General features: G+C 40.2%; 1 protein-coding gene across 1 annotated transcript in view; it reads right to left on the bottom strand.

The window, feature by feature from the left end:
• Positions 1–27,277, bottom strand: part of ATP8A1 (ATPase phospholipid transporting 8A1) — a 222,138-nt gene that overhangs the window by 54,159 nt on the left and 140,702 nt on the right. Inside the window, exon 25 of the mRNA XM_044912996.1 lies at positions 10,121–10,293. Within this exon, the coding sequence (XP_044768931.1) occupies positions 10,121–10,293 (173 nt within the window). The remainder of the gene's footprint in view (positions 1–10,120; positions 10,294–27,277) is intronic.

The following is a 27,277-nucleotide window of genomic DNA, read 5'->3' as shown; positions in this document are numbered from 1 at the left end:
TGGCAAGCATGTCTACTTAAGAAGGCCTAGAGTGCTTCCCCTTTCTAGCTCTGCTCTTTTGTGACCTTGCTCTTAGAGTGGTAAGAGCTATGGCCTCCATCTCTTTCCATTCTTGGTATCTGATTGGAGCCCACATGGACACGGACTCTCTTCCCTTTTCTTGTGACTCTGGGTGAGGAAGGACTGGAACTTCCTTAGGCTGTAAGGAAACCAGCTTGCCTTTCCTTTCATCCCTCTCTCCCTCCTGGGAATTCTCTCCTATGTGGATGGGTTTCACCAAAGACTTCTCTCTCCTCTTACAAATACCTAGTGGAAGATGAAACGAGTGGTAGTGCTGGCTACTGACAGAAATGGAAATAAAATCCTGAAGATGCCAGGAGCTAAAGAAGTGTGGTAAATTTGAGGGTCACGCTTAGTAAAAATCTATGAGAAACCTTTGGGGGAAACATGAAGTGGTGGATACCTGTCAGAAGGTAAATGGTGTAGAAGGAAAGGGTGGTGTGCCAGGGGCCATAGATAAACACACAGGCAGGGAAAGCTTTCCAGCTGTACTGTTCACTCCCAGTGGTGCCTTGTGTGAGCCCAGGCTGACCAGTGTCAGGGAGGTGAGAGTGGGCTAGGTGGAGCAAAGGGGCTCCTCTCTCACTGTAACTGAAAACTTTGATGTAGGCATGGAGCTTGTGGAAACTCAGACTCCCCCAGATAACATCCTTGAAAGACTTCCCCAATTTCAGGAGTATCCCCAGTGCCCTAAAAATAAGACCCCAGGAAAATTCCCACTTCATATCTAGAAACAGGAAAGTTAGAGCTTTCTAGTCAACCTCAGGCCATGGAGCCAGGCAGTGACAGGTAACAATGACATGGGTGTGTTAACAAAGCCTTCAATGTTACCTTACCTAGGTAATTCCACCAAAACTTGCCTGCCTCTAACAAGAGCAATACTGGGCAAAAGAACAAGGGGAAAACAGGGATTCGTGAAGCTCAGACTGAGCCCTGTCTCCAACTCTACCTCAAGTTCGGATGTAGCTGTCACCTTTCTCCCAAAGGACTTTACTGCCATTAGGGAAAATAAGGAAAAATATCTCCCAGGGAAAACAAGAGAAGATCGTGAGTACAAAAGAAATTACAATGACTTATAAGAAAGTAGAGTTAGTAAAAACAGATACAACAAGAATTTTTAAAAGATACAATAAAACAAACAAACAAAAAAACCTTGGCAAGATTTGGGAAGATACTGAAAACATGAAACCAGAACAAGCAGTTATAATGAAGAACTGAAAATAAGTAATATAAAAATATAACTGCTACAATAAAAAAGCCAATAGTAAACTGAATAGTAATAATAGGGCCTGGAAGTTCAAATTAAAAAAACTGTCTCAATTAAATGTTTCATTTAATTAGGAAATTAAATGAAAATGAAAGATTGTAAGAAAAATGAAAAGAAATGGAAAAATATAGGTGTCTATTCATAATGGGAGTTCTAATAAGAGAATAAAGAGGGACAGAATGAAACAGAATAATTTTCTAGAATTAAAGAAAAACATGTTCTTCTATTAAAAAGGATTGCACAGTCCCAAGAAGAAATATAAGAAAAAGGTACTTACTCCTAGACACATTATGGTTAAATTAAGATTAAGAAAAATTTCTAAAGGTTTCTAGAGAGAAAAAGCAGATTACTTACAAAAGAAATAAGATCTGACTGAACTGGATGCATACACAAAATTACTTTAAAATCTTCAGTTCTTGTCTCCTTATGGAGGGGGGCAGGGAAAGAAAGACATACTGATACATACAGACATTAAGCAAAAATATGGTTATCAAAACCTTAGAAATAACCAGACATAGAAAATAGATTGTAAAGCTTGCAAACCAGTAGAATATAATCTGATTTAGACAGTGGAAGGTAGGAGAAGAAACAAAAAAGCATAAATAAATTAAAAACTCAAAATAAGATCAAAGAAATGAGGCCAACATAGTAATAATTATAATAAATATAAATGGGTTAAATTCACTGACTGAAAGAGATTCTCAGATTAGATTAAAACAAAAAGATCCACCAATATATGTTGTCTAAGAGACATACTTTATTTATTTATTTTTTTTAAAAGATTTTATTTATTTATTTGAGAGAGAGAATGAGATAGAGAGAGCATGAGAGGGGGGAGGGTCAGAGGGAGAAGCAGACCCCCTGCTGAGCAGGGAGCCGGATGCGGGACTCGATCCAGGGACTCCAGGATCATGACCTGAGCCGAAGGCAGTCGCTTAACCAACTGAGCCACCCAGGCGCCCTAAGAGACATACTTTAAAATAAGAACTAATAGAACACTTATTTGCTCACTATGTTTTAAGCTCTCTACTTGTTTTAATTCATTCAATTCTCAGAAGAACCCTAGAAGAGATAGGTTACTATTATTGTCATTTTGCAAATGAAGACATTGAGGCACAGAAAAATTATATAACTTAAGGCAAAAGAGCAAGTAAGTGGTGAAGCCAGGATTCAACCCTAAGCAGTGTGGATTTAGAGACAGTATTGAACATAAGGGTTTAGGAAAAAGAAAAAGACAAGGGACATACAAAACAAAGGAAAGCCAGGTTAGCATTATTAATATAAGACAAAATAGAATTCAGGCCATAGGAAAAGCCATGATGTCAGAGAGAATCTTTATGTATGATTTCTCACCAGAAATATTCAATTAGGCCATATAAAAGGAAATTTGATAGATTTCTAAGAGTAACATAATTTTTAATAATAGCTACCAATGCACTGAATACACATATTAACCCATTTATTCCTCACAACTCTATAAGAGCAATTATTTTTTTTTTCTGTTTACCCAACCATTTATTTGTAAACTGTTGAAATCAGCAAAATGAATGATAAAATACAAATGTATAAGCTGAGAAGTGTAAGACAGAAATCCTTTAAAAGAAATTCTGAAGAGTCCAATTAAGAGCAATTATTTTTATTTTATTTTTATTTTTAAAGATTTTATTTATTTGACAGAGAGAGACACAGTGAGAGAGGGAACACAAGCAGGGGGAGTGGCAGAGGGAGAGGGAGAAGCAGGCTTCCTGCTGAGCAGGGAGCCCGATGTGGGGCTCGATCCCAGGACTCCGGGATCATGACCTGAGCCAAAGGCAGACGAAGAGCAATTATTTTTAACTCTGTTTCAAGAATGAAGAAACTAAAGCTGGAGAAGTTAGACAACACACAGCTCAGCTAACAAGAAGAGGTAGGGCTTGGACTTAGATTCTGGAAAGTATGGCCCCAGAGCCTGAGTGCTAAAGTATACAGTATCACAAGCAGAGAGAAAAGGGTAGATTGCTTAGTAAAATGGTACTGGGAGAATTTGCTATGTAGAAATGAGTAACATCAGATCCCTTCTTCCTAAGATATACAAAAATAATTGTCACATGGATTAAAGACCTATATGGAAAACAGAAAGCTGTGAAGTTAACAAAAGAAATGTCTGAGAATATCTTTATGAGTGGGAAGTTCTTACTAATTCAAAAAGCACAAAACATAAAGGGAACAATTGATGGAATTTGACTGTCTTAAGGTCTATGATGGATCACAGCCACCCCCATCATTTACATTTTGTCTAGAGCTGTTTTCATGCTATGATGGCAGAGTTGAGTAGCTATGACAGAGACCGGATAGCCCAGAAAGCCTAAAATATTTACTATCTGGCCCTTTACAAAGAAAGTTTACCCACCTTTGCTCCATGAAATACTCCCTTCCTCTTGGAAAATGCTATCTGGAACCACCTCCTCTTTCATGCCTTAACTTAAAACTTGTTTTATATGCATTTCTTGTCTCTGTGTCTGTTCCCTTGGTAATATGCCTTTTGTTTTCCAAGATCATTTTCCCCTAGGATGCAGTCTCTCCCTTCTCTTGACTCCATGCCCTACAGCTGTTAAACAGTCATGGCTTACATCCTACCTGGTCTTGACTCTTAGAATTCTAGCCTGGCTTAAAATGCCAAGCCTTTAACTTGCCCTAAATGGGATGGCTCAGATGGGTTTATTAGAAGGAAGGTAATCACTAGAAATCTTATGGGTTCAAGGAGACCCAGTTACACCAAAGTAATTCTTCTTTCCTTTCCACACAGGTCAGAAGACAGACAGATTGAAGAAATGTTGTAGGTTACATATATCATGTCCTTAACAAACTGGAAAATGAAGTCCTTTATTCTATCACCATAGAACTGAAGGAGAACTGCACGTAATCTATTAGGTGGATTTTTTTTTTTTTAAGATTTTATTTATTTATTTGAGAGCGAGAGAATGAGAGAGAGAGCACATGAGATGGGAGAGGGTCAGAGGGAGAAGTAGACTCCCTGCTGAGCAGGAAGGCCGATGCGGGACTCGATCCAGGGACTCCAGGATCGTGACCTGAGCCGAAGGCAGTCGCTTAACCAACTGAGCCACCCAGGCGCCCATAGGTGGATTTGTTTTTGACTGAAGAATACGTTAGAGTGCTGACTTATTGATTTATGTAAAGCTTTAGGGAGGCCTTGCTGGGAAGCTGCAGAGTATGTACTTAAAATTGCTGAATAGAAAAGCATCATCAAGAATTTGAACGCAGTTATGGAAGATATATACACTTATTCCAAGTTAGCAAGATAGAAAACAGAAAAAGACTGAAATGAATAAGATACCATTTAAGAGGCATGATCACGGAAATCAAGATAACAGTTACTCTTGGGAGGATAATAACGCTAAAGGGAGCACGAGGGGGCTTCTGAGGTGCTGGTCATGCTCAGGTACTTGATACAGGAGTGTATTCGCTTTATGAAAATTCACTAAGTTGCATGCTTATACTTCATGTACTTTCCAGTACAGGTTAACTCTATTTTATTAGAATGATATGATCTGCAATTCTAACTGGTGTGTGTGTATGTGTGTGTGTGTGTGTGTGTGTGTTGGGTGAAGGCAGTTTATCTAAACTGATCACATCTAAAACTATATAATGTTGAATTGCAGTGGAATTCTCAAGTGTTTAGATTTACCAATCTAAATTTTACTGTCAAATATGGACTTCCCTGGTGGGGACGTGTACATCCTAAGTGGCTAACAGGCTGTAACATGGCCTCACCGCTCCTTTAACATTATTCAGTAGAGAGAGGGCAGCAAATGAGACAGAGACAGGGCTGAACAGCTTATTATATTATGTGAAAGCAAAATATGGCCATTTTATGAAGTTATAAAATTTACTCAGGGTGTCCTCTTTTAGCCATACATGTATGAAAGAAATATTCTCTCAACATTTCCAACATTTACTCATGTTTTCTTGGAAGCAAATATGGGGTTGACATTCGTTAACAGTTTGTATGTCTTCTCAAAGCCAAACATCTGCTTGGCATCCGACGGTGTTCACAAGCATTTTTCTTTAAAGGAATGTCTGTGGAGCATTTATGAGCTTCATTTGTGCTTTATAACTACCCTTTAAGTAGAACATTTATTTAGAGAAATCCTTAAAGTTTAAGACAATCCCCAAAGATTCAAGAAGTAGATCTGTCTTGACCCTTTACTTAATGTACTCATGCTATGACAGAAAGTATTCGAAATGTCCCTTTAGACCTCTTTGAGGAGACCTGTTGATCAGACCGAGGTGAAAGGTTTTGCCTGGAATGCCACTCCTGAGTGACGACACTCCACGAAGTCAAGTGTTTTTTTATGCACTATGGGGAAAATGGCCTAAAAGGGGGTTAAACTTTGATTAGAGATGTTGCAAGTAGGGAAAAATGCTTACTTCAATTTAACTTCTGCTTTTCAGAAGACATGAGTACATAAATTATGTACAAGAACGGTGATTACTAGACAGTCTAAAAGCTGGAGGCTCTAGGCCAATTTTCAACCAACTGTCACAGAACATAAGTTTCAAAATATGTTTAAACGAAACTGACAACTACAGAAAAAATGTAAAATTCTTTGAAATGCTGGGTTATGTGAACTGATGAGGACCTCAGAAACCACATGCTATTTAACACACAGCAATATTCCACTGCAACACTCCCACCCTCTTCTGGAGGGAATATTAAAAGAGGTAGAACAGATGCTTCCCCAAATTAACCTGATCCAAGCAGTAGACAGACCCTTCCCAGCAGAGAGTGGCCCACAGAAGTAGGGTTTGTCCAGAAAGTGAAAGGCCTAGGAGGGGGTCCTCTGGCCCAGAAACTTTCAAGCTGGAAGGAAATTACCAAGGAAGGGTGCGTGTGTGCATGGATCTCCCACCTTTCCGTGGCAGAGAAGCCCTACTCTTAGCTGCTTAGACATCCAGGCTCCGTGGAGTATTTGAATCATTGCTGTATGCCAAGCTCTTCATTTTATAGGCCATGAAAACCAAAGCTAGAGAAACTCCATTTGGTATCCAAAGTGCCAGAGAGGTAAAAATTTGAACAAGAATTTCATGAATCCTCAGATAAAATGCCACTTGCTAGAACAGTTCTTGATTTAAGCTATGCCCATAAATCTCCACAAGTCTTGGAGCAAGCTTTTCCCTCTCCTACCTGTCCAAGAGTTTCAGGGGGTCTGTGAAGCCCCTAAAATGGTGCATTCAGTTTTACCTATTGGTGTGTATGTGTGTTTTTTTTTGGAGTGGGGAATGATCCACAACTTTCATGTTCTTCAAAAGTATCTGATCACACCAATGATAACAATTGGTATACCTGAGCAAGGTAAAAGAAGGGCCACAAGGAGATTATGTTTATAACCAGGAAAACTTATCACAAACTCCTCTGACATTAGATGCATATTTCCTATGAAACTACTCAGGCTGTACAGCAAGCGGGCACAGAGGTAAAAAACAGAAGCTGCACGGTATCTATAAAAATATACTTGCGGGGCTGATAAAGACAGATTTCATCTTACTTGTTGGGTTTTACCTCCTTAAGAAAAAAATTACTTGAGGTATAACATGAAACCTTCCTTTTGTAAACCAAAACCAGACTCCAAAGCCCTGAATAATTTTGGAATGAGGGGATTATTTCTGTGTCTGAATAGTCCCTTCAGAAAGTGGTGGGAAGAGACATAGTGACTACGGAGAGAACAACTGTTTCTTTCAATTCAGCTGCGGGCTCTGGAGGGAAGAGGCTCATCTCTCTGATGGTGTCAGTTAGGCAAACACTGAAAACTGCCTTCTGCCCTTTATGCTGATCATGTCTGGGACCAAAGTGGCTGCCGGGATCCTGAAGATGGAACTATTATGGAGAGCCTCGTTACCCGTGACGGGAAGGCTTGCCCCTCCGGCTCCCACTCTGCTGTGGCAAAGAGAAGGCTGCAGCAGAGAGCAGACTCGGAATTATGTTCGCGTGAGGACGGACAAAAGATCGGAAAGTGGTTTGAAGGGCATACCCAGAAAGCCAGGCTGAACACAAACAAAGGTGTGAAACAGCACCGTAGTTTGAAGTAGTATTCAGTATTTATCTGGAATGTCTGATCTACTGGAGTATAAAATAGAGAATTTCCTGGGGCTGGGAAGATGGTAATCCTCTGAAGAGCCTGGAGCGACAATTGCATTTAATGGTAAAGAAAGATACACAGAATTGCCCACCTATTCCTCACCAGTGACAGCAGCATTACCATGGAAATTATACTTCAAGGTCAGTAAGCTAAATGACAAGAAAATGGTCTGTGCCAGGAGTTTAAATGCCAAGAGGCGCCGGGCCAAGGAGGTGCAAGACATAACCCCGGCAGTGGTACTGATGTAATTATGGGCTTAGAGGACTTCTCAACACCAGCCCGGAAGCTGGACCACAGTCCTTATGAGAAAAGAGAGAGTATGAAGGTAATTAGAGGAAAAAAGCTGAGGAAAGATACTTTACTTAAAAAACACCACCACCACCAACAACAAACCCTAAAATCTCTAAATAAAGCCCTGTGTCGGCATAGGGACCTTCGGGTCCTCGAACACACATAAAACCGGACAGAGGGAGGAAGGGGCCACACACATCTTTATAAGCTCAGTTTCCGAGCTGGGCTGCACGTGCGTGGCAGAGTGTGACTCCCTCCCAGGGGCCCGGGCCTGGAGGAGCCCCGAGGTCCATGTGACTTGTGAGCGTCCAGAACAAGGATCTTGGGAGGGAATTTCACAAGCGCACAACATATTTTTTCTCCCTTGACATCACTTTCTACTTCTCTCCCTCTGCTATTGTTTAATTTTGTGGTTCCACTTTTTGAAGAATGGTGGGAGGTACTGTGTTAGGCAATGCTCTGAGAATGAGGCTCAGCTGCAGTTACTGCATTATGAAAATCGGCCTCCCACATCTTTCAAAGTAACTGTGATTCTACTTAAAAGGAAAAAAAGAAAAGGAGACATGAAGGACAGCAGGCAGGAAGTTGCGCTCACCCTTGTATGTGCAGCATCTCTGCCCAGCACGCGGTAGGTCCCGCGCAGGTGCTGACTCAGGGAACAGATCACTGTATCTAAGTAGCTCTGGATTCCATTTGGTTTTGAAACAGGAGCCAACCCTCCCAGCACTTACTGTGCTTTTGAGCAAGATTTTGTTGATCTTTGTGATCCCATTAGTGAAAGTGACTAAACAACCAGATCTGGCACACAATTATCCTAATGGAAGTGTGTCAGGGTTGAACATTCCTAAGACTTGGTCAAGAGATTAGCAAGGAATCAAGAAAAGTCCCTGGAAAAGCAGATTTTAAAAAAGCATATTGATGATATCAAAATGCAAATGAGATCCTCAAGATAATTTCCAATTCTTTTTTCATGACTAAGCAGAGAGCCTGATTATTACTGATATTAAATATGTTGTACAGGGGCGCCTGGGTGGCTCAGTCGGTTAAGCGTCTGCCTTCGGCTCAGGTCATGATCCCAGGGTCCTGGGATCAAGTCCCGCACTGGGCTCCCTGCTCAGCAGGGAGCCTGCTTCTCCCTCTCCCTCTGCAGCTCCCTCTGCTTGTGTTCTCTCTGTAAAATACATAAAATCTTTAAAAAAAAAATGTGTGTACAATAGGCTCTCCAAGAGCTCTATAGTAACGTTTATTAATACATACTACAGTGAAGAAAAATAAATGACTAAAATAATACGGTTCCTGGAATAAGCAATTTTTAATTCTGAGTATACAATTTTATAGGTTGAAATGATGCTTTATAAAAGGTAATTATTAAGTTTGGTTTAAATTATATTTCACAAGGTATGTTCCAATGGAAATTTAGGAAATACCTACAAGGAACGGCTTATAAACATGGAGACAAATTATATACAGGATATTTAAGTGAATAAGCCCAGACAAAAAGGGTTCAAAAAGCATAATATTCTTTTAGTAGTAAATATATTTTTTAAGATAATAATAAAAGCAAATAAAAAAATTTTAACAATAATGTTAAAAGAATAAATTCTGGGAAATTCTTCAGAAGCCCTGCTAAGATTTCATCTCCCTGGGGAGGGAGAAAGCTGCTGGAGATGTTACCAGCCGGTAAGACTCTTAGTAAGTTGACAGCAAAGAGGAAAATCCTTAGGTTTCACAGTGAAGACAGTGGGCAGAGTCATGAACACACTTGAAATTTTAGGAAGACCTAGTGTGAACAATTTCGACAAAGATACAGGGAAGATTCTTTGACGAGAAGTTCAGGGAGGACGAGAGCTAAATAGTTTATAAAAATGTAGTTCTATGGAGTAAGCCTGGATAACTTAAAACAGATTCTAATTTAGGAAATGGGGCAATATTATAAATTACAGGAAAGAGGAATGTATAGTCAAGAAACAGTCTTCAGGAAAATGACTCAGCACCTCCCACCATGCCATTCCCTAAAGTTAAGTCCTCCAAGCAGGAGCCAAGACTGATGTGCAGAAAACAGAACTGTTACAGAAAAAACCCTAGATGGAAATGAGGGAAATAACCCAATTGGAACACAGGAGATGGCAACAAACCTGCTGATTTGAATTATGAACAATAATTACTCATGATCAGTAGGACTCACCTAAAAAAAAGTCTGCTACTAAATTGTATTCCATGTTGTGAACCTTGAGTCTTGAGTGAGTAAAATAATAACCTGACAGTGACAAATTCTGGATAGAATAACTTCAAGGAAGTTTACAAATCAAGAACTTAGGATCGAGGTGCTGTTTAGTGAAATCTGACAATATTAAGGAGAGCTTACCTGCAGCAAATTACAGCTTTGCACGACAAAGCTAAGTCCAGGAAATACTGTCTTACTCCAAAAGTTAAGGCGTACTTGAGGGTTTTCCCATCAATTATAAGAGCAAAATCATTCTCTTTTCGAAGAGCATCACCAAGGGTAGTGCAGTGGCGACTAAGAGTTTCCCTCGTTGCCTGTAAAATCAAACAAAAACACCCGCAACGTTTACTTCCATTTGTTCTACTAAGATGCCTTAAGGATGTTCAGCAACTACATTCAGTTATTCTTAGTGCTTTTATATTTTAAATTGCTTTCACATAATTCTACTCATTTTATTCTCACAAAAGCCCCTCAAAGGAGATTGGACAAATGTTATCAGAAAAAATAAATTACTCTATTAAACTCACACACCTGTGCCTACCAGGGTTGGGATTACAAATCACTGATTCCTCTGCGAGCTTTGCTCATTATTCTAACCACACAATCACAATCCTGCAAAAATATTTTCAGTAAATTATCTTATTACAAAACAATAACATTGTCCTAATTTATGAACTAGTCAAAACTGCTTAGCCATGAATCCAGGGGAAAAGTTGAAGAATGTCATTTAAATAACTTATAGGTGTTTTTTCAGAATTCCTCAATGCTATTGCAACTTAATGCCCAGTAACCAAGAGAGGGAAATGCAGTATTTGTAATCTCTTGCCACTTCATGAATTGGTTTCTATAAACTTCAATCATAATTTCATGATGCTGTACTTCAGTTGGGGATGGGGACACCTGGCTTGGTAATCTTGATGGATCAAATAGAAGAACCCCTTCCATCAATGAGTTTACTTTCAGGCAAAATAAAAACATTCAGTATCAAGGAGAGCTTTGTTCACCTCAACTATACAGAAGGGTTGTATTTATCTCCCTCTATCAAGAACTGCTTTCCCAGTTCTTCAAAGGCAAAAAGTTGCAAGATATTTAGGTTTTCTCCCCAGATCCTGTAGACTCTTCCTATAACCTAATGGGGCCAGCTTTCTGTTTTACAAAAGCCCAAACACTGTGGAGAAACAGAACACTGGCTCTGCACAGGGAAACATAAGGAATGATTCCTCTCCTACTGGAGTTTTGTTCTGAATGCTAATATCTGAGTGTGCAGTTATTTATGTAATAGATACAAATATATATATATGTATATATATATTTATATAATAAAATATACCTATAATAAAAATACTTACATAATAATTTTTATTATATTCATGGGAGATATAATTATTGTTCCAACTTAAGAGTGTTACTTCAGTTGCATTCACGAAGAGGGAAGCAAAGGCAGAGGTAATTAAAATTTTTATTGGAGATTTTTGAAGGTGTTTCTGCATTCGTATTCAAATGTGGTTCACACTGTGTTCTGGAATTTCAGAATCCGTTTATCAGAATAATAGAACCATGTTGTACCATAAAGTCAGCCTGCCCAAATTTCCTAATACTGGACCGTCGCTTAATGCCTCCCCTGGCCCCCATTACCCACAGTGACACTAAGGACCACCATATAGCAGCGTTCTTTGCAAAATTTTCTGTTTACACTTTACACTGGGAGGAAGGAGCTGTTTGAATTTATAGGCCTCACCCTCCTATTTCCTGCTAAAACATTTTGGCCCAAGAGCACTTAAGAAAAGAAGGGGAAAATGTCAGAAAAATTCTGCAAATGAAATCTACTAATGACAATTTACAGTAGATTACTCTAGATTGTCTTAAAACAAATTTGCAAAGATGAGATGAACAAACAAGTAAATGAATGAACTGATAAAAAAAAAGGTAACATAAAATATTTAGCGCATACCACATACAAGGCATGGCTCTTAGGGCCACACATACAATGCGTTTCAGTTAACACGTGTTACGACCCTATGCGGGAGGCATCACTGTGAGCCCCATTCTGCCGATGAGAAACAGGAGACAGGACTGAGGTTCCTTGCCCACGAACACTTGGCCACGAAGTGGTGAAATCAAACTCAGAATTAAATTTCTGTGCTAGCTTGTCTTTCTCCGCATAATCCAGGAAAAGTACCAGGCAGAGCAAATTATAAATGGAATGCCCACACCAGTCCCTCTGCTGTTTCCCTAGAGCCCTCATCATCTGTCTCTCATCTCGTCTTTACCGCCAACAGAGATTTCTCTTTATAAAACAAATTTAGAACACAAACCACGGCTCTTCTTGCTCTAAAATTTGTCTATGGCTTCCTACCATTTACACAAGAAAGCCCCAACTCTTTACAATGGCAATTAAAGCTCTCCACAATCGAGGCCCAACTAATTCTCATTCATATTTCCCTTCACAATCTTGACCTCTTTCTGCCCTCTCTGGAATCCCCTTCCCTGCAGAGTTAGTCTACCACCTTCTAAACCAAGCTTACCCGCCAAGCCCTCCCAGACTCACTACATGCGGCCAAGCATAACTCACTCTAGGCCAGAAAGGCCCTCGGTTCGTCCAAGGGAGAGACCACGTCTCCCCCATTTCTCAGCAACAAACACAGTGCCCAAGATGACAAATGCTTGGGAATTATCAATGTATCGAATGAGAGCACAGATCAATTCTGAGTTCACCCTCCTGGTGGCTCTCCAATTCCCTGTCTGTTCTTACTTCTGATATGAGTGAGTGAATGACGGTGTGTGTGTGTGTGTGTGTGTGAGAGAGAGAGAGAGAGAGAGAGAGAGAGAGAACAAGACTGAAAGTCAAGGGACCTGTGAGCTGGGCAAGCTCCAGCATTAAGCGCACCCTTGGGACGTGGTCCTGTGCGCCCCACTCTCTCTCCTTTTGAAGGTGTTCTCTGACACCTTGAAATTGGTTGAGAACTCTTATTTGTAGCATCAGTACCCCTGGGTTTCCTTGGTGATTATCACAGGTCTTTGGCAAATCAGAAGGTGTCAGGAAATGTAACAGAGGTAACATTTCAGAAGGGAGGTCAAAAACGTCCCCTCGCCCCGTGAATTCTCCAGCCCACCCACCTAGAGTGCAAGGTAACAACAACAACAAAGCTGCAAACATTTTCTTATTTTAGTTTATAGCTTTCTTTTGTAAGTAGCTCTGTTGTTGACTGTGTGTTGCCAGTTACAAGTTATATTTTTCTCTTATTTATACTGCCAGCAGTATTTTAAAATTATTTTATTTATGAAGGTTTATTGCTTCTCCCCTAAGCCTAGAAGCCATACTTTATGGCCATATTGCATTGAAGCTTATCTCCTGTAGCTAGAAATAAATTTATTACTATATTAGCTGTTGCTCTGTTTTCTTTTTGGCTACCGAAGGGGGAAATGTTTAAACGTTTAAACTTAGTGACATGTGAAAGTGAAAATATATAAAGGAGAAGCTAAATCAGAAAAAGGATAAAAGACCATAGAGTAGAACAAAATAAAACTCTGTATCTCCTTATTCTACACAGTCTTATTTGTGAGCTGAAAGAGAAGGCGCATGTGTTGCCCTAATCAGAGACGGTCTGAAGTAAAGGCAACCTGGGGACCCAGACAGGCGAGGGGCAAGGCAGGGGTCCAGGTCCCTTACCAGGCAGCCATCCAGGTAAGGGAGGGAAAGTGGGGTTTGTTTGTGCCGTCCCTAACCTGCATCCCATGTGGACATTCCAGTCAATCATTCAGCTCAACTCTGCCTACCCACAGCCCTGCACGTAGCCAGTGCTCATTAGACGCTCTTAGCCCCTGGACCTCCTGCCATGTTTCCTGCCTTGCCAATTCACAGTTCAGGCCACGACCAACATTCGCCTCGGTTCTTAGTCTCCACAACACAGAAGGAAAAAACCACCTCACCATGTGGACAGGCTCTGTTCCAGCCCTCTTCTCTTGTATGGGTGCCCGTGACCACTGATCTGTACTCTCATCCACGCCCAGTGGATTCCAGTTTCCTACAGGCTGCTCCAGACCTTTTCTTCTCTCCAAGATTCCAAATTCGGCCCTTGTCACTTCAGCAAACGTATACCTGCTTTACTGAGAATGTTTATACCGGGAAGAATTCCCTCAACTTTCCTCCCTCAACCTCAAAACTTCCCTTTACTTCTTTCTCCCTAATTCTTGAGGGAGGGGAAGAATGGAGAATTTTTTTTGCCTCTGTCTCCCCCACTTTTCTCTTGCATCTTCATTCTCCCCATTGTCATGATTTGTTTTTCCCTTTTAAGACTACACACTAACAACAGTGAACAAATAGACTAACATGGCTCTCTTTCTCCTGAGTCCTCCAGGTACAGGACTACCGCTATCTTTTGGATTTTCCACATACTTGTTTATACTTCTGCAACGGAGCATGATGTACAGTCACTTATCTGTTTCTCTCTCTCTTTCCCTTTGGGACTGAGGTCTCTGATGAAGAAATGAAATAAAAGTGTTGTAATGAGATAGCAAGCAAATTATGAATGATTGCAGAATACCTTGTGGGAAGTTACAATGCTTCTTGTGTGGTCATTTTGAGGACTGTTTTTGCGGACTATAAAACTGCTGTACATCTTGGATGGTCTTTTTTTTTTTTTTTAAGATTTTATTTTTAAGTAGTCTCTACACCCAACGAGGGGCTCGAATTTACAACCCCAAGATTAAGAGTTGTATGCTTTGGGGCACCAGGGTGGCTCAGTTGGTTAAGCATCTGCCTTTGGCTCAGGTCATGATCCCACAGTCTTGGGATCAAGCCAGGTTACATAACAGTGGGCCAAATAAACAATATTTATTTGGTTTATAAGAAATATCTTTAGAAAAGAAAAAGAAAGATGCTTGGCAGATAATTAGGTCAGTAGAATTCCTCATAAAGATACCTCTGACCAGAAGCCCTTAAGATGGAGTTCTATTTTAATCTTTAGGGGTAGCCTGGCAAAATAGGTAACATGTTCATATAATATCCTGCAATAAAATAAAATAAAACAATAATCTTTTAAGAAATCAGAGACTTATAGCTTTATGGCAATATTTTTCATTGCTTTTACAGGACTTTTTTGATAAAAACCACAGAGGGCATCCTAGACAATGAAATTTGACACAATTTTATAGTGAAATAAATTGAAAGCCCTGATTTGTTTGGAAAGTATAGCAGGCAACATGTCACTTTCATTTTGACAAAAACCCTGCTTGGAATAGTCTGAAGAACCCAGAGGCCAGATGTGCAAAGAATATGTTGGGCCACTTAAGAACTATGTTTTTGATGGCCCCAAGTGTCATGTTGCAGAAAGCACCTGCATAAAAATGGCCCTTTGCAGCTCCTAGCCTTTGTTTTTTTTTTCCCCCTGATTCCTCTCAGAGATTTATAGTACAAGTAGTCTTACTTGAGAACATATCCAAGGAACACCCTCATAGAGAACGTGGAAGAATCCCTAAGGAGAGGAAAATAAGAGCCTTTAGCCTCTGACTAGAAGACTAGTTAGCCAAGTCTAACCAGCAGAGACGAGGTAAAGATTACAGATAAGTAATCCAACATGTAACACCTAACGGTGGTGGCTTCCCTGCCTTGCTCCAGGCTGCAGTGACTTACAGTGACCGGATCACCTATCTCTACCCCAAACGGTATCGTCGGCAAGGCTAAGCACAGATGGCAAGAGTTAAAGGAAAGAAGGATACTTATTTATTCCAAATTATATGTTAGTGTTTGGGTCTGAATACAAACAAGCACTGGGCATTTATATTTCTTCCTGGGAATCTGTTATAATAGGTGCGGGTCAAATGATAAACATCTGTTTTAAGGAAAATTCTAGTCCCAGAAAGGAAAAACTAATATATCAAGATTCTGAATTACCCTTTGACTTTCAGTTATTTAACAATGTATTTCATTGTTCTTGGATTTATTCTTTTCCTTCATGAGTTCATCACCAGTTAAGTGCAATAAGCATACAATTGGGGCTAATGATGAATCACTTTGGGGAGACACACAACTCTCATCCTTGTCAGATGGACTGAAGTTTATGAAACCTCTACTTCTGACTTTAGCGTAAGTCCCACAGGTGTCTGTTTTCACTTACTTTCCGTAAAAAGGGCAAAATGCAACACAATGCTCCAGGAAGACACCTGCAGGAATTTTGTGGAACAAAGATGGGGACTCTGCTAAAACAAGCTAACTCACTGGAGGCTGAGCCACTGTAAAATCGCTCTTCAGAACTTGTCAGCTGATGTGCAAAGTCACCAATCGATGCAGAGAAAGCAGGCATCAATGTACAACGTGCAAATGCGTGGCTCTATAAAAGCGGGGCTGTTGAAGTTAGAAGTCAAGGGTGGCCATGAAGGGTCACACGACGCTTCTTGGCACTGGTAATATTTGAAGCCAGATGAAGAAGCCACATCATAAAGAACTAAAGTCCCAGAAGCTAGGAGGCAATAATATGGTATCAGAATGGCCCTGCTCTGCCATTTCTGGACATCTTTATTCAGGCGGGTTACTTAACTTCTTGGAGTCAAAATTTTCTCATTCATAAGACTGGGTTAATGTCTGTTTTGTAGGGTTACTGTGGGCTAAATAACTCCTTTACTTGTGAGGCAAGTGCCCTGCCCAGTGCTTGGCTCAGAACTGACATCCAAGAAAGACTAGTTCTTTCCCATCTTCTGACATTAGGTTTAACAGAGGTACCCACATCTGATAAAGAAGGATCTGTAAAGTGTCAAATACTGTAAACAGTGGTACAATTCAAGTGGTACCATGGAGAGAATTTTAAGTTTCCTTTTGAAATCTCCCATTGGCTATTTATTTATTCCCACCTTTTGATTGTTAACACTCAACTCTACCAGCTACTTCTACTACATAAGAAGTATCTGGAAACCTGCCTTCCCTTCAACTCTAGAAAAGTTAGCATCATCTCTTCTCATGCAGCATATAGTTGTTGGTACATGGTGGGAAGACACATATTTATATAACTAGACTAGACTGCTTTTCTTTCTCTCTTAATTTCTGTCTCCAAACTGACACAAGTCTTGAGTGGAAAATAACTTGAAAGTTATAAACTGGTTTGGTGTTTTTCTCTATTTTTTTTTTTATATAGATGACCACATCAATGTATATGTTAGACTTTAAGCTTCCACAAAGAATGTAAAATTATATATATGTAAAGTTACATGTGATAGCCTTGCACATGCAAACGAGTGCTTCATAAATACTAGGTTTAAAATCAGTCATGATAAAGAAAACACAGAGGCCATGTTTTGTTGGCATGTTCTTCAGATACAACACCATAACTTCACAGATACTGATTGTTTTTAATAGCAGAAAAATAAATATTCACTGGGTGTGTGTGTGTGTGTGTGTGTGTGAATATCTAACTTGCTTAAGGTCTACCTTTTGAAACCCATTATAAGTTAATTCAAAATGTCAAAAAAGAGGACATACATAAGAATCTTAAACTAACACATATTTTACTAGCTGTTTTTGAGGTTTGTGGCCCCACCTCATCCTCATTTAAGCCATGAGGTATTTACAAATTTATGGTCCAATAACATTTCATTCTTTCTCTACTTTTACACTCTCCAAATGTTCACACCCTAAAATTACAAATTAACAGAACATTCCAAGGACATTCTTAATAATACATTATGACCATATCAAGTATGGACAATGTTAGCAAGTTCTTAAAAGAGTGAGTTATGACTCCCATTATAGCAATGTGGATAAACCGCTGGGTATTACTTGTTTTTCAAGAATGTGTCATTGATTCAGTGGAACACTGACATTCCATGTGCGCCTGTGTAACACACATACCCACTTTTCCATCGGCTAGTGCAGGCGGCAGAAAGTTGTAAAAAATGTATGCCTGAGCGTAGAGAGAAACTACATTTATACATAATTGGTCCATTTAGTATTCATTCCAGTAGGATCACCAGCTTTCTTGGACATAGTTTTTGACGAAAAAGCTTTGGTGTTTTTAAACTCCCAGACTATACGAGAACATAACCTTAAAAAACATATTCCTGTAGAACCAAACTAACATAGAGTAATTTTTCTAAAGTGGATAGGGCAGACAGAAGGTGAAATCATTAAAAACATATGGTCCAAGGGGTCCTCCAAACAGCTTAGTGGAAGGCAGCCAAGGGAATGCATTTAATCAATACATATTGCTAAATATAATGAAGAGGGGAAAAAGACTAAAAAAAAAAAAATTCCCATGCTTTGCTGATACATGGGCTGAAAGATATGGGCTTTCCAGGGTGGGAGTTACGTATAAAACACTGTAACTGAGGAAACAGTCCAATCTCCCAGTAGGGTCATGCCATCAGAAAGGTCAAGGGTTATAAAATGGAGGAAGGTTAAGAAGAGGAAGTTGTAGTGCTGGATAAATTGCTCTTGGCCCCTGGGCAGAGGTTTGGGATGTGGGATTATGATAGGTTCCATCAGGCAAATAACTCCTCATGAGGCATCTAGTCTCACTTGGGCTACACTAGAGGGAGGCAGAGAAGTGTGGACTCTGGGTCCGAGGCTCTGTTTCAGTGTTGGGGTAGGGGCACGTAGCAAAAGAGAAACAAATCCAGAGAAAGGAAGGAAGAGTGAAGTAGGGGATATAATTATATAATTTAAGTAGTTTTGTGGATAAAGGCTTTTACCCAAGCTCTCATGGTAATTATTTTAAACCACCACAGAAAGCCTCCTAAACACTTATTTTGAGCTTGGTATTAAATATTCTCTGGTGGCGGCATGGACCCAAACGCTGAGAAGAAGGAATTCTAGAGGAACTAGGTCGGCAGACATCCAGTCTCTCAGACTGCCTTCGATTCCGCCAGGAAGAGCCTGCTCAGAATATATAGCTGGGTTTTTTTTTGAAAATAATCAAATTACCAAATCAATGGTTTGGAGAACGTAAAAACCCGGGGCCTGTGAGAAACTGTTACCTAACAAAGAAAGCTAATGTTGGGCCCTTTTTCCTAATGATTTGAATTAATTAGTGTTAGGAATGCAGAAGGCTGTATTTTCTCAGGGCAAATCCCAAATGCACGCCCTTTCCATTATTTCACATGGACATTCAATAAAATCTTATGTACAATTGTTGTAGTAGTAAAATAAAACGAATCCAATAAATGCAAGATGCCCAAACACCACCGTTTTCCAGAAGGGCATCCCTCTCTCAGCTGCTTTTGTAGTTTTTGGTGGTGAGTGGGAAAGGAGGGAGAGACGACGTAGAAAACGTGGGGGGTGCCTCCCAGAAAGCCTCCTTTTGTGACTGAGTCTCTGCTGCTACTGGAAAAGGTATGGTTATTTAAAAACAAAAAAGGAAAATGGATCGTTTTGGACTTAGAGTGACCTAGGTCGGAGTTTAGGATTCTGCACTCACCAGCTGCGTCAACTCGAAGTCTCTATCTGTAAGCGAGACAAACAGCCCCAGCCCCACGGGAGCAGAGACTCATGTACACACAAACGCCTGGCACACAGTAGGTTTCCTCTCAACTGCCAATTTGATGGCACGATGACTCATCAGGAGAAATGGGTGGCAGAGGTGCAAAAAAGCCACAAGGCATGGCTTGCTCTGCTCAGAAACGTCAACAAGCTCTGGGGAGAGGGCAGATAGACTGGCGAGGAAGCATTTATCTGTAATTCTAGGACTCAGGGGGCTCTTGGAGGAGTTCAGATGTTCAGCCAAGAAAAAAAGAAGAAAGAAAAGAGAGAAGAGAGAGATAAAGAATATTCAGGCTTGCGGGTAGGAAGAATTTCTCAAAACAGAATTACTATGAATTTGTGAACAACTTCACTTAGGGTTCTGCACACCAGCCAAGATGACTGAATTTTGTTTAAGGAAAGGGGGCACATTGAGTTTTTATGAGACCAAACAATTGTGTTTGATGGAACCCTTTCAACCACATCCTTTGGCTTTGTGGCAGGCGGCATCTTAAATCAGAGGAAAAGAGAACAGATTATTTGTTCATACGCTATTTTCATTTTTTGTAACGTTTATTTATTTATTTTTTTTTTTACTAACTCATTTCTTTCACGTGGAACAAAGTTGGCTTTCTTCGCTGAGAGCTACTTGGAGTGAGCAGTGTGCCGGACACTATTTGAACAATCGTCCTGCTGTGGGACATTAGAAAAAACTAACTTTGCTCCTGATAGGGATATATTAACACCTGAAAAGTTAAACTAAGATCTTAACATTTTCAGGCCAAAAAGCTGAAACAGCTTTGCTAACGGTAAAAGAAAATTCACAGTCCCACAGCTCCCATGTTGGCAGTGGAGGCAAATTCAGTGAGGTTTAAAACCTGCCTGAACTATTTTTCAAAGCAATACAAAATGTATTGTAATGGACTCATGGGACACATCAAGACAAAACCTGAAGTGGCCCCACGTCTCTTTTCTCCCCCTCCTTTTCTGGAGTCAAGTCAATAACTTGCTTATTCTGGATTTCTTTCAGAGGCCATTCTACGGTGGCTGGTTCCCCAAACAGTGAGGTTTGTCTGCATAATGCATGTAAGTCGAGCTTAAAAGGATACAGATGACAACCTCACCATTTATGTCATGAATGCCCTGTGAGGGATATTTGAAGCTTACATGGTGTTAGAAAATCAAATTCAGCAAGAAGAAAAAAAAAAAGAACAATCCCATAAAGGGCTTTATTTTACCATGGTGTTGAAAAATATATACTTTCATGCTTGTTAGTATCAAATGCGGTTAACAATTCATTTTCTATAAAATACATCAGTGAGGGAAAACATTGGTATCCATAATCAAACTTGGGCTGGCTTGGGGTCATAGTCTCAAATTCAGCAGAGAAGTTTAAGTAATGAGAAGGGTGGCTGTTTAAAATCACCTCTTTAAAAAAAAGATATCACCTCTTACATTAGCTGGCAATGAGGACCACCCTCCTTGGGAATAATAATGTTAAAAGAAATAATAATGATGATGATTATAATAATGGTCAGTTTTTTTTTTAAAAAAGCTTACTACATGCTGGCTATTGTCTCTGAGTATTTAGAAGGTACTGTTTAGTTTAATCCTCACAATGTACTCCAGAGATAGATATTATTACTACTTTCATTTTACAAGCGTAGCGGGCAGCTGAGGCCCAGAACAATCTATTTGCTTACACCCCGGAATCCAAGGACTTCAATACGTCCTCCAATGCCAGTTAGCACCAGAGGTCAAGTTAAAGTTTTAGAATGGGCATAACAGTATCTGCCTACTAATGTTTTCAGGTGTAAGTGTGATCATTCCTATAAAGTCCTTAGTCTGGTACCTAGTACAAAAAATAAGCACTTCATAAACATAAGCTAGTGTTTTCTTATGACTGTACAGCAATGCACAGAACTCTGCAGGGATAGTAGGGCTCTCTTTTCACAGAAAGTCAGAAAGCTGCATTTTCCTCTGGGATCCATTCCCTACTTCCCATATATCAGGTGCTGACTCCTACAAATTAGGCTGAATGTGAATGTCTGTTGCAGCAGAGACTACCTAGAAAAACTGCCCAGATGATCTGAAGGAAAGGTAGGCTGGGCTTCTCAGGAGTTAAACTTGTAAACCCTGGAAGCCTTTTGACTTTGAGCAAAGGAAATTTATTTCTCCAAGCTCTCTACATACATACATATTTAACCATCATTCCTGTTGATTCAATAAATATATAGTAAATATTTTTCTTCTCTGCCCTTTTTCTGTGTCCTAGGGAAACCAGACAGTAGAAAGGAGAAGGAAAAACAGTAAGAATGGATTTAAGATCCAGCCCTGCCTCTCAGGACAGATCCAACAACTCTCCACATAAAAGAGACCAAGGTTGGGGGGGCGGAGCAAGATGGCGGAGGAGTAGGAGACCTGGATTTCGTCTGGTCTCAGGAATTCAGCTGGAGAGGGATCAAACCATTCTGAACACCTACGAACTCAACAGGAGATCGAAGAAAAGAAGAGCAACAACTCTCTCATCAGAAAAGCGACCACTTTCTGGAAGGTAGGACGTGCGGAGAAGTGAATCCGAGGCGATATTCGGGAGGATCGACGGCGGGGGAGGGGCCTCTGGCGGCCGCTTCTGGCAAGCGATAGAGCCGCGGAGCACAAAATCGGAACTTTTAAAAGTCTGCTCCACTGAGGGACGTCACTCTGGTGGCTAAGCGGGGAGTGGAACCCTCCGGGACAGTGTGGTCTCAGGACCCACGGGTCACAGAAAGACCGGGGGTGCCCGGTATCAGAGCAGAGCTCCCAGGTATCGGAGCAGGGAAGCCGGCTGCAGAGGCGGAGCCCAGGCGCGGGCTCTCAGCTCGGGGTTGCCATAAACCGTGATCCACGGCACAGTCGGGCCCCTGCTCCTCCAGCAGGGACCCAACAAGCGGCAGATCCGGGGAGACTCACCTTCCTCCCCCGGGAGGAGCCGCACGGGAGTGCACCGCAGGGATCTGCTGGGTTTGGAGACTCCACCCGGGGTCGGGTGCCAGAGATAGAAACGCGCGGTCACAGCCCGGGTGAGCACGGAGTGCGGCCGGAGACCGGGGAGACGGGAGTGACTGACGGCTTTTCTCTGGGGGTTCACTGAGAAGCGGGGCCCCGAGTTCTCGGCTCCTCTGGGGCAGAGATTGGGAGGCCGCCATTTTCACTCTCCGCCTCCAAAGCTGTACGGAAAGCTCGCAGGGAACAAAAGCCCCGGAGAGCAAACCTGAGCAGATTACTTAGCCGGGAGGGGGCAAGGGCAGGGCAATTCTGCCTCTGGCAAAGACATTTGGAAACCACGGCAACAGACCCCTCCCCAGAAGATCAGCGAGAACAGCCAGCCAAGACCAAGTTTACCGATCAATGAGAACGGCAGAACTCCAGCTCTAGGGGACTACTGCACATAGAATTCATGGCTTTTTTACCATGATTCTGTAGTCTTTCAAAGTTAATTTTTTTTAACTGTCTTTTTTTCTTTTTTTTCTTTTTGAATTTTTCTTTTTCCCTTTTTCAACCATCTTATCAATCCCTTTTTTAAAAAAAAAAAAACATTTTTATTTTTCATTTTTAGAGTCATATTCTATCCCTTCATAGTAGTTACCCGTATTTTTGGCTTATATATATAAGTTGTTCTCTCAATAAAATTTTGAGATAGTTTCTTCTAACAGATCAAAATATACCCTAAATCTCTAGTATATGGTGTTTTCTATTCCCCTGCCTGATCACATCCTCTCCCTTTTTTTTTCTTTTTTTAAATCCTCTTCTTTCTTTTTTCAAACAACTTCTTATCAATTCCTTTTATAAAATTTTTTATAATTTCCATCTTTACAGTCATATTCCATCCCTTCATCATATCAACCCTTATTTTTGTACATATATAAGTTTTTCTTTCTTTAAAATTTTGGGAGGCACTTTCTTCTAAAAGACCAAAATACACCCCAAATCTAGTGTGTGGCACTGATCTATATACCAGCCTGATCATATTTGATCACATTCTGGTTTTTTTGTTGTTTTGTTTTGTTTTGTTTGTTTTTGTTTTTATCTTTATCTTTTTCTTTTTTCTCTCTTTCCCTTTCTTTTCCCACTGCTTCAGGTTTTTTCTGATTTGTTTAGAGTATATTTTCTGGGGATGTTGTTACTCTGCTAGCATTTTGTTCTCTCATTAATCTATTCTCCTCTGCACAAAATGACAAGACGGAAAAAATCACCTCAACAAAAAGAACAAGAGGTAGTACCGACTGCCAGGGACCTACTCAATACGGACATTAGTACGATGTCAGATCTAGAGTTCAGAATCATCACTTTAAAGATACTAGCTGGGCTTGAAAAAAATATGGAAGTTATTAGAGAAACCCTTTCTGGAGAAGTAAAAGAACTAAAATCCAACCAAGTAGAAATCAAAAAGGCTATTAATGAGGGGCAATCAAAAATGGGGGCGCTAACTGCTAGAATAAATGAGGCAGAAGAGAGAATCAGTAATATAGAAGATGAAATGATGGAAAATAAAGAAGCTGAGAAAAAGAGAGATAAACAACTACTGGATCACGAGGGCAGAATTCGAGAGATAAGCGATACCATAAGACGAAACAACATTAGAATAATTGGGATCCCAGAAGAAGAAGAAAGAGAGAGAGGGGCAGAAGGTATAATGGAGTAAATTATAGCAGAGAACTTCCCTAATTTGGGGAAGGAAACAGGCATCAAAATCCAGGAAGCACAGAGAACCCCTCTCAAAATCAATAAAAATAGGTCAACACCCCGACATCTAATAGTAAAACTTACGAGTCTCATAGACAAAGAGAAAATCCTGAAAGCAGCTCGGGAGAAGAGATATGTAACCTACAAGGGTAGAAACATTAGATTGGCAACAGACCTATCCACAGAGACCTGGCAGGCCAGAAAGGACTGGCAGGATATATTCAGAGCACTAAACGAGAAAAATATGCAGCCAAGAATACTATATCCAGCTAGGCTGTCATTGAAAATTGAAGGAGAGATAAAAAGCTTCCAGGACAAACGAAAACTAAAGGAATTTGCAAACACAAAACCAGCCCTACAGGAAATCTTGAAAGGGGTCCTCTAAGCAAAGAGAGAGCCTAAAAGCAACATAGACCAGAAATTAACACAGACAATGTACGGTAACAGTCACCTTACAGGCAATACAATGGCACTAAATTCCTATCTTTCAATAGTTACCCTGAATGTAAATGGGCTCAATGCCCCAATCAAAAGACACAGGCTATCAGACTGGATTAAAAAACAAGACCCATCGATATGCTGTCTGCAAGAGACTCATTTTCAACCCAAAGACAGCCCCAGATTGAAAGTGAGGGGGTGGAAAACCATTTACCATGCTAATGGACACCAAAAGAAAGCTGGGGTGGCAATCCTTATATCAGACAAATTAGATTTTAAACCAAAGACTGTAATAAGAGATGAGGAAGGACACTATATCCTACTTAAAGGATCTATCCAACAAGAAGATCTAACAATTGTAAATATCTATGCCCCTAACATGGGAGCAGCCAATTATATAAGCCAATTAATAACAAAAGCAAAGAAACACATCGACAACAATACAATAATAGTGGGGGACTTTAACACCCCCCTCACTGAAATGGACAGATCGTCTAAGCAAAAGATCAACAAGGAAATAAAGACTTTAAATGACACACTGGACCAAATGGACTTTACAGACATATTCAGAACATTCCACCCCAAAGCAACGGAATACACATTCTTCTCTAGTGCCCATGGAACATTCTCCAGAATAGATCACATCCTAGGTCATAAATCAGGTCTCAACCGGTACCAAAAGATTGGAATCATTCCCTGCCTATTTTCAGACCACAATGCTTTGAAACTAGAGCTCAATCACAAGACAAAAGTCAGAAAGAACTCAAATACATGGAGGCTAAAGAGCATCCTACTGAAGAACGAATGGGTCAACCAGGAAATTAAAGAAGAATTAAAAAAATACATGGAAACCAATGAAAATGAAAACACAACTATTCAAAATCTTTGGGATGCAGCAAAGGCAGTCCTAAGAGGAAAGTATATAGCAATACAAGCCTTTCTCAAGAAGCAAGAAAGGTCTCAAGTACACAACCTAACCCTACACCTAAAGGAGCTGGAGAAAGAACAGCAAATAAAGCCTAAACCCAGCAGGAGAAGAGAAATAATAAAGATCAGAGCAGAAATCAATGAAATAGAAACTAAAAGAACAGTAGAACAGATCAACGAAACTAGGAGCTGGTTCTTTGAAAGAATTAACAAGATTGATAAACCCCTGGCCAGACTTATCAAAAAGAGAAGAGAAATGACCCAAATCAACAAAATCATGAATGAAAGAGGAGAGATCACAACCAACACCAAAGAAATACAAACAATTATAAGAACATATTATGAGCAACTCTATGCCAGCAAATTAAATAACCTGGAAGAAATGGATGCATTCCTAGAGATGTACCAACTACCAAAACTGAACCAGGATGAAATAGAAAACCTGAACAGACCTATAACCACTAAGGAAATTGAAGCAGTCATCAAAAATCTCCCAAAAAACAAAAGCCCAGGGCCAGATGGCTTCCCAGGGGAATTCTACCAAACATTTCAAGAAGAATTAATACCTGTTCTTCTGAAACTGTTCCAAAAAATAGAAATGGAAGGAAAACTTCCAAACTCATTTTATGAGGCCAGCATTACCTTGATCCCAAAACCAGACAAAGACCCCATCAAAAAGGAGAATTACAGACCAATATCCCTGATGAACATGGATGCAAAAATTCTCACCAAAATACTAGCCAATAGGATCCAACAGTACATTAAAAGGATTATTCACCACGACCAAGTGGGATTTATCCCTGGGCTGCAAGGTTGGTTCAACATCCGCAAATCAATCAATGTGATACAATACATTAACAAAAGAAAGAACAAGAATCATATGATCCTCTCAATAGATGCAGAAAAAGCATTTGACAAAGTACAGCATCCTTTCTTGATCAAAACTCTTCAGAGTATAGGGATAGAGGGTACATACCTCAATATCATAAAAGCCATCTATGAAAAACCTACAGCGAATATCATTCTCAATGGGGAAAAACTGAGAGCTTTCCCCCTAAGGTCAGGAACGCGGCAGGGATGTCCACTATCACCACTGCTATTCAACATAGTATTGGAAGTCCTAGCCACAGCAATCAGACAACAAAAAGAAATCAAAGGCATTCAAATTGGCAAGGAAGAAGTCAAACTCTCACTCTTTGCAGATGATATGATACTTTATGTGGAAAACCCAAAAGACTCCACCCCAAAACTGCTAGAACTCATACAGGAATTCAGTAAAGTGGCAGGATATAAAATCAATGCACAGAAGTCAGTGGCATTCCTATACACCAACAACAAGACAGAAGAAAGAGAAATTAAGGAGTCGATCCCATTTACAATTGCACCCAAAACCATAAGATACCTAGGAATAAATCTAACCAAAGAGACAAAGGATCTGTACTCAGAAAACCATAAAATACTCATGAAAGAAATTGAGGAAGACACAAAGAAATGGAAAAACGTTCCGTGCTCATGGATTGGAAGAACAAATATTGTGAAGATGTCAATGCTACCTAGAGCAATCTACACATTCAATGCAATCTCCATCAAAATACCATCCACTTTTTTCAAAGAAATGGAACAAATAATCCTAAAATTTGTATGGAACCAGAAAAGACCCCGCATAGCCAGAGGAATGTTGAAAAAGAAAAGCAAAGCCGGCGGCATCACAACTCCGGACTTCCAGCTCTATTACAAAGCTGTCATCATCAAGACAGCATGGT

This window comes from Neomonachus schauinslandi, chromosome 2 (genome assembly GCF_002201575.2).
Source record: "Neomonachus schauinslandi chromosome 2, ASM220157v2, whole genome shotgun sequence".
Taxonomy (NCBI): domain Eukaryota; kingdom Metazoa; phylum Chordata; class Mammalia; order Carnivora; family Phocidae; genus Neomonachus; species Neomonachus schauinslandi.
The sequence above is the reverse complement of the archived record's forward strand: the minus strand, read 5'-3'. Positions and strand labels throughout refer to the sequence as shown.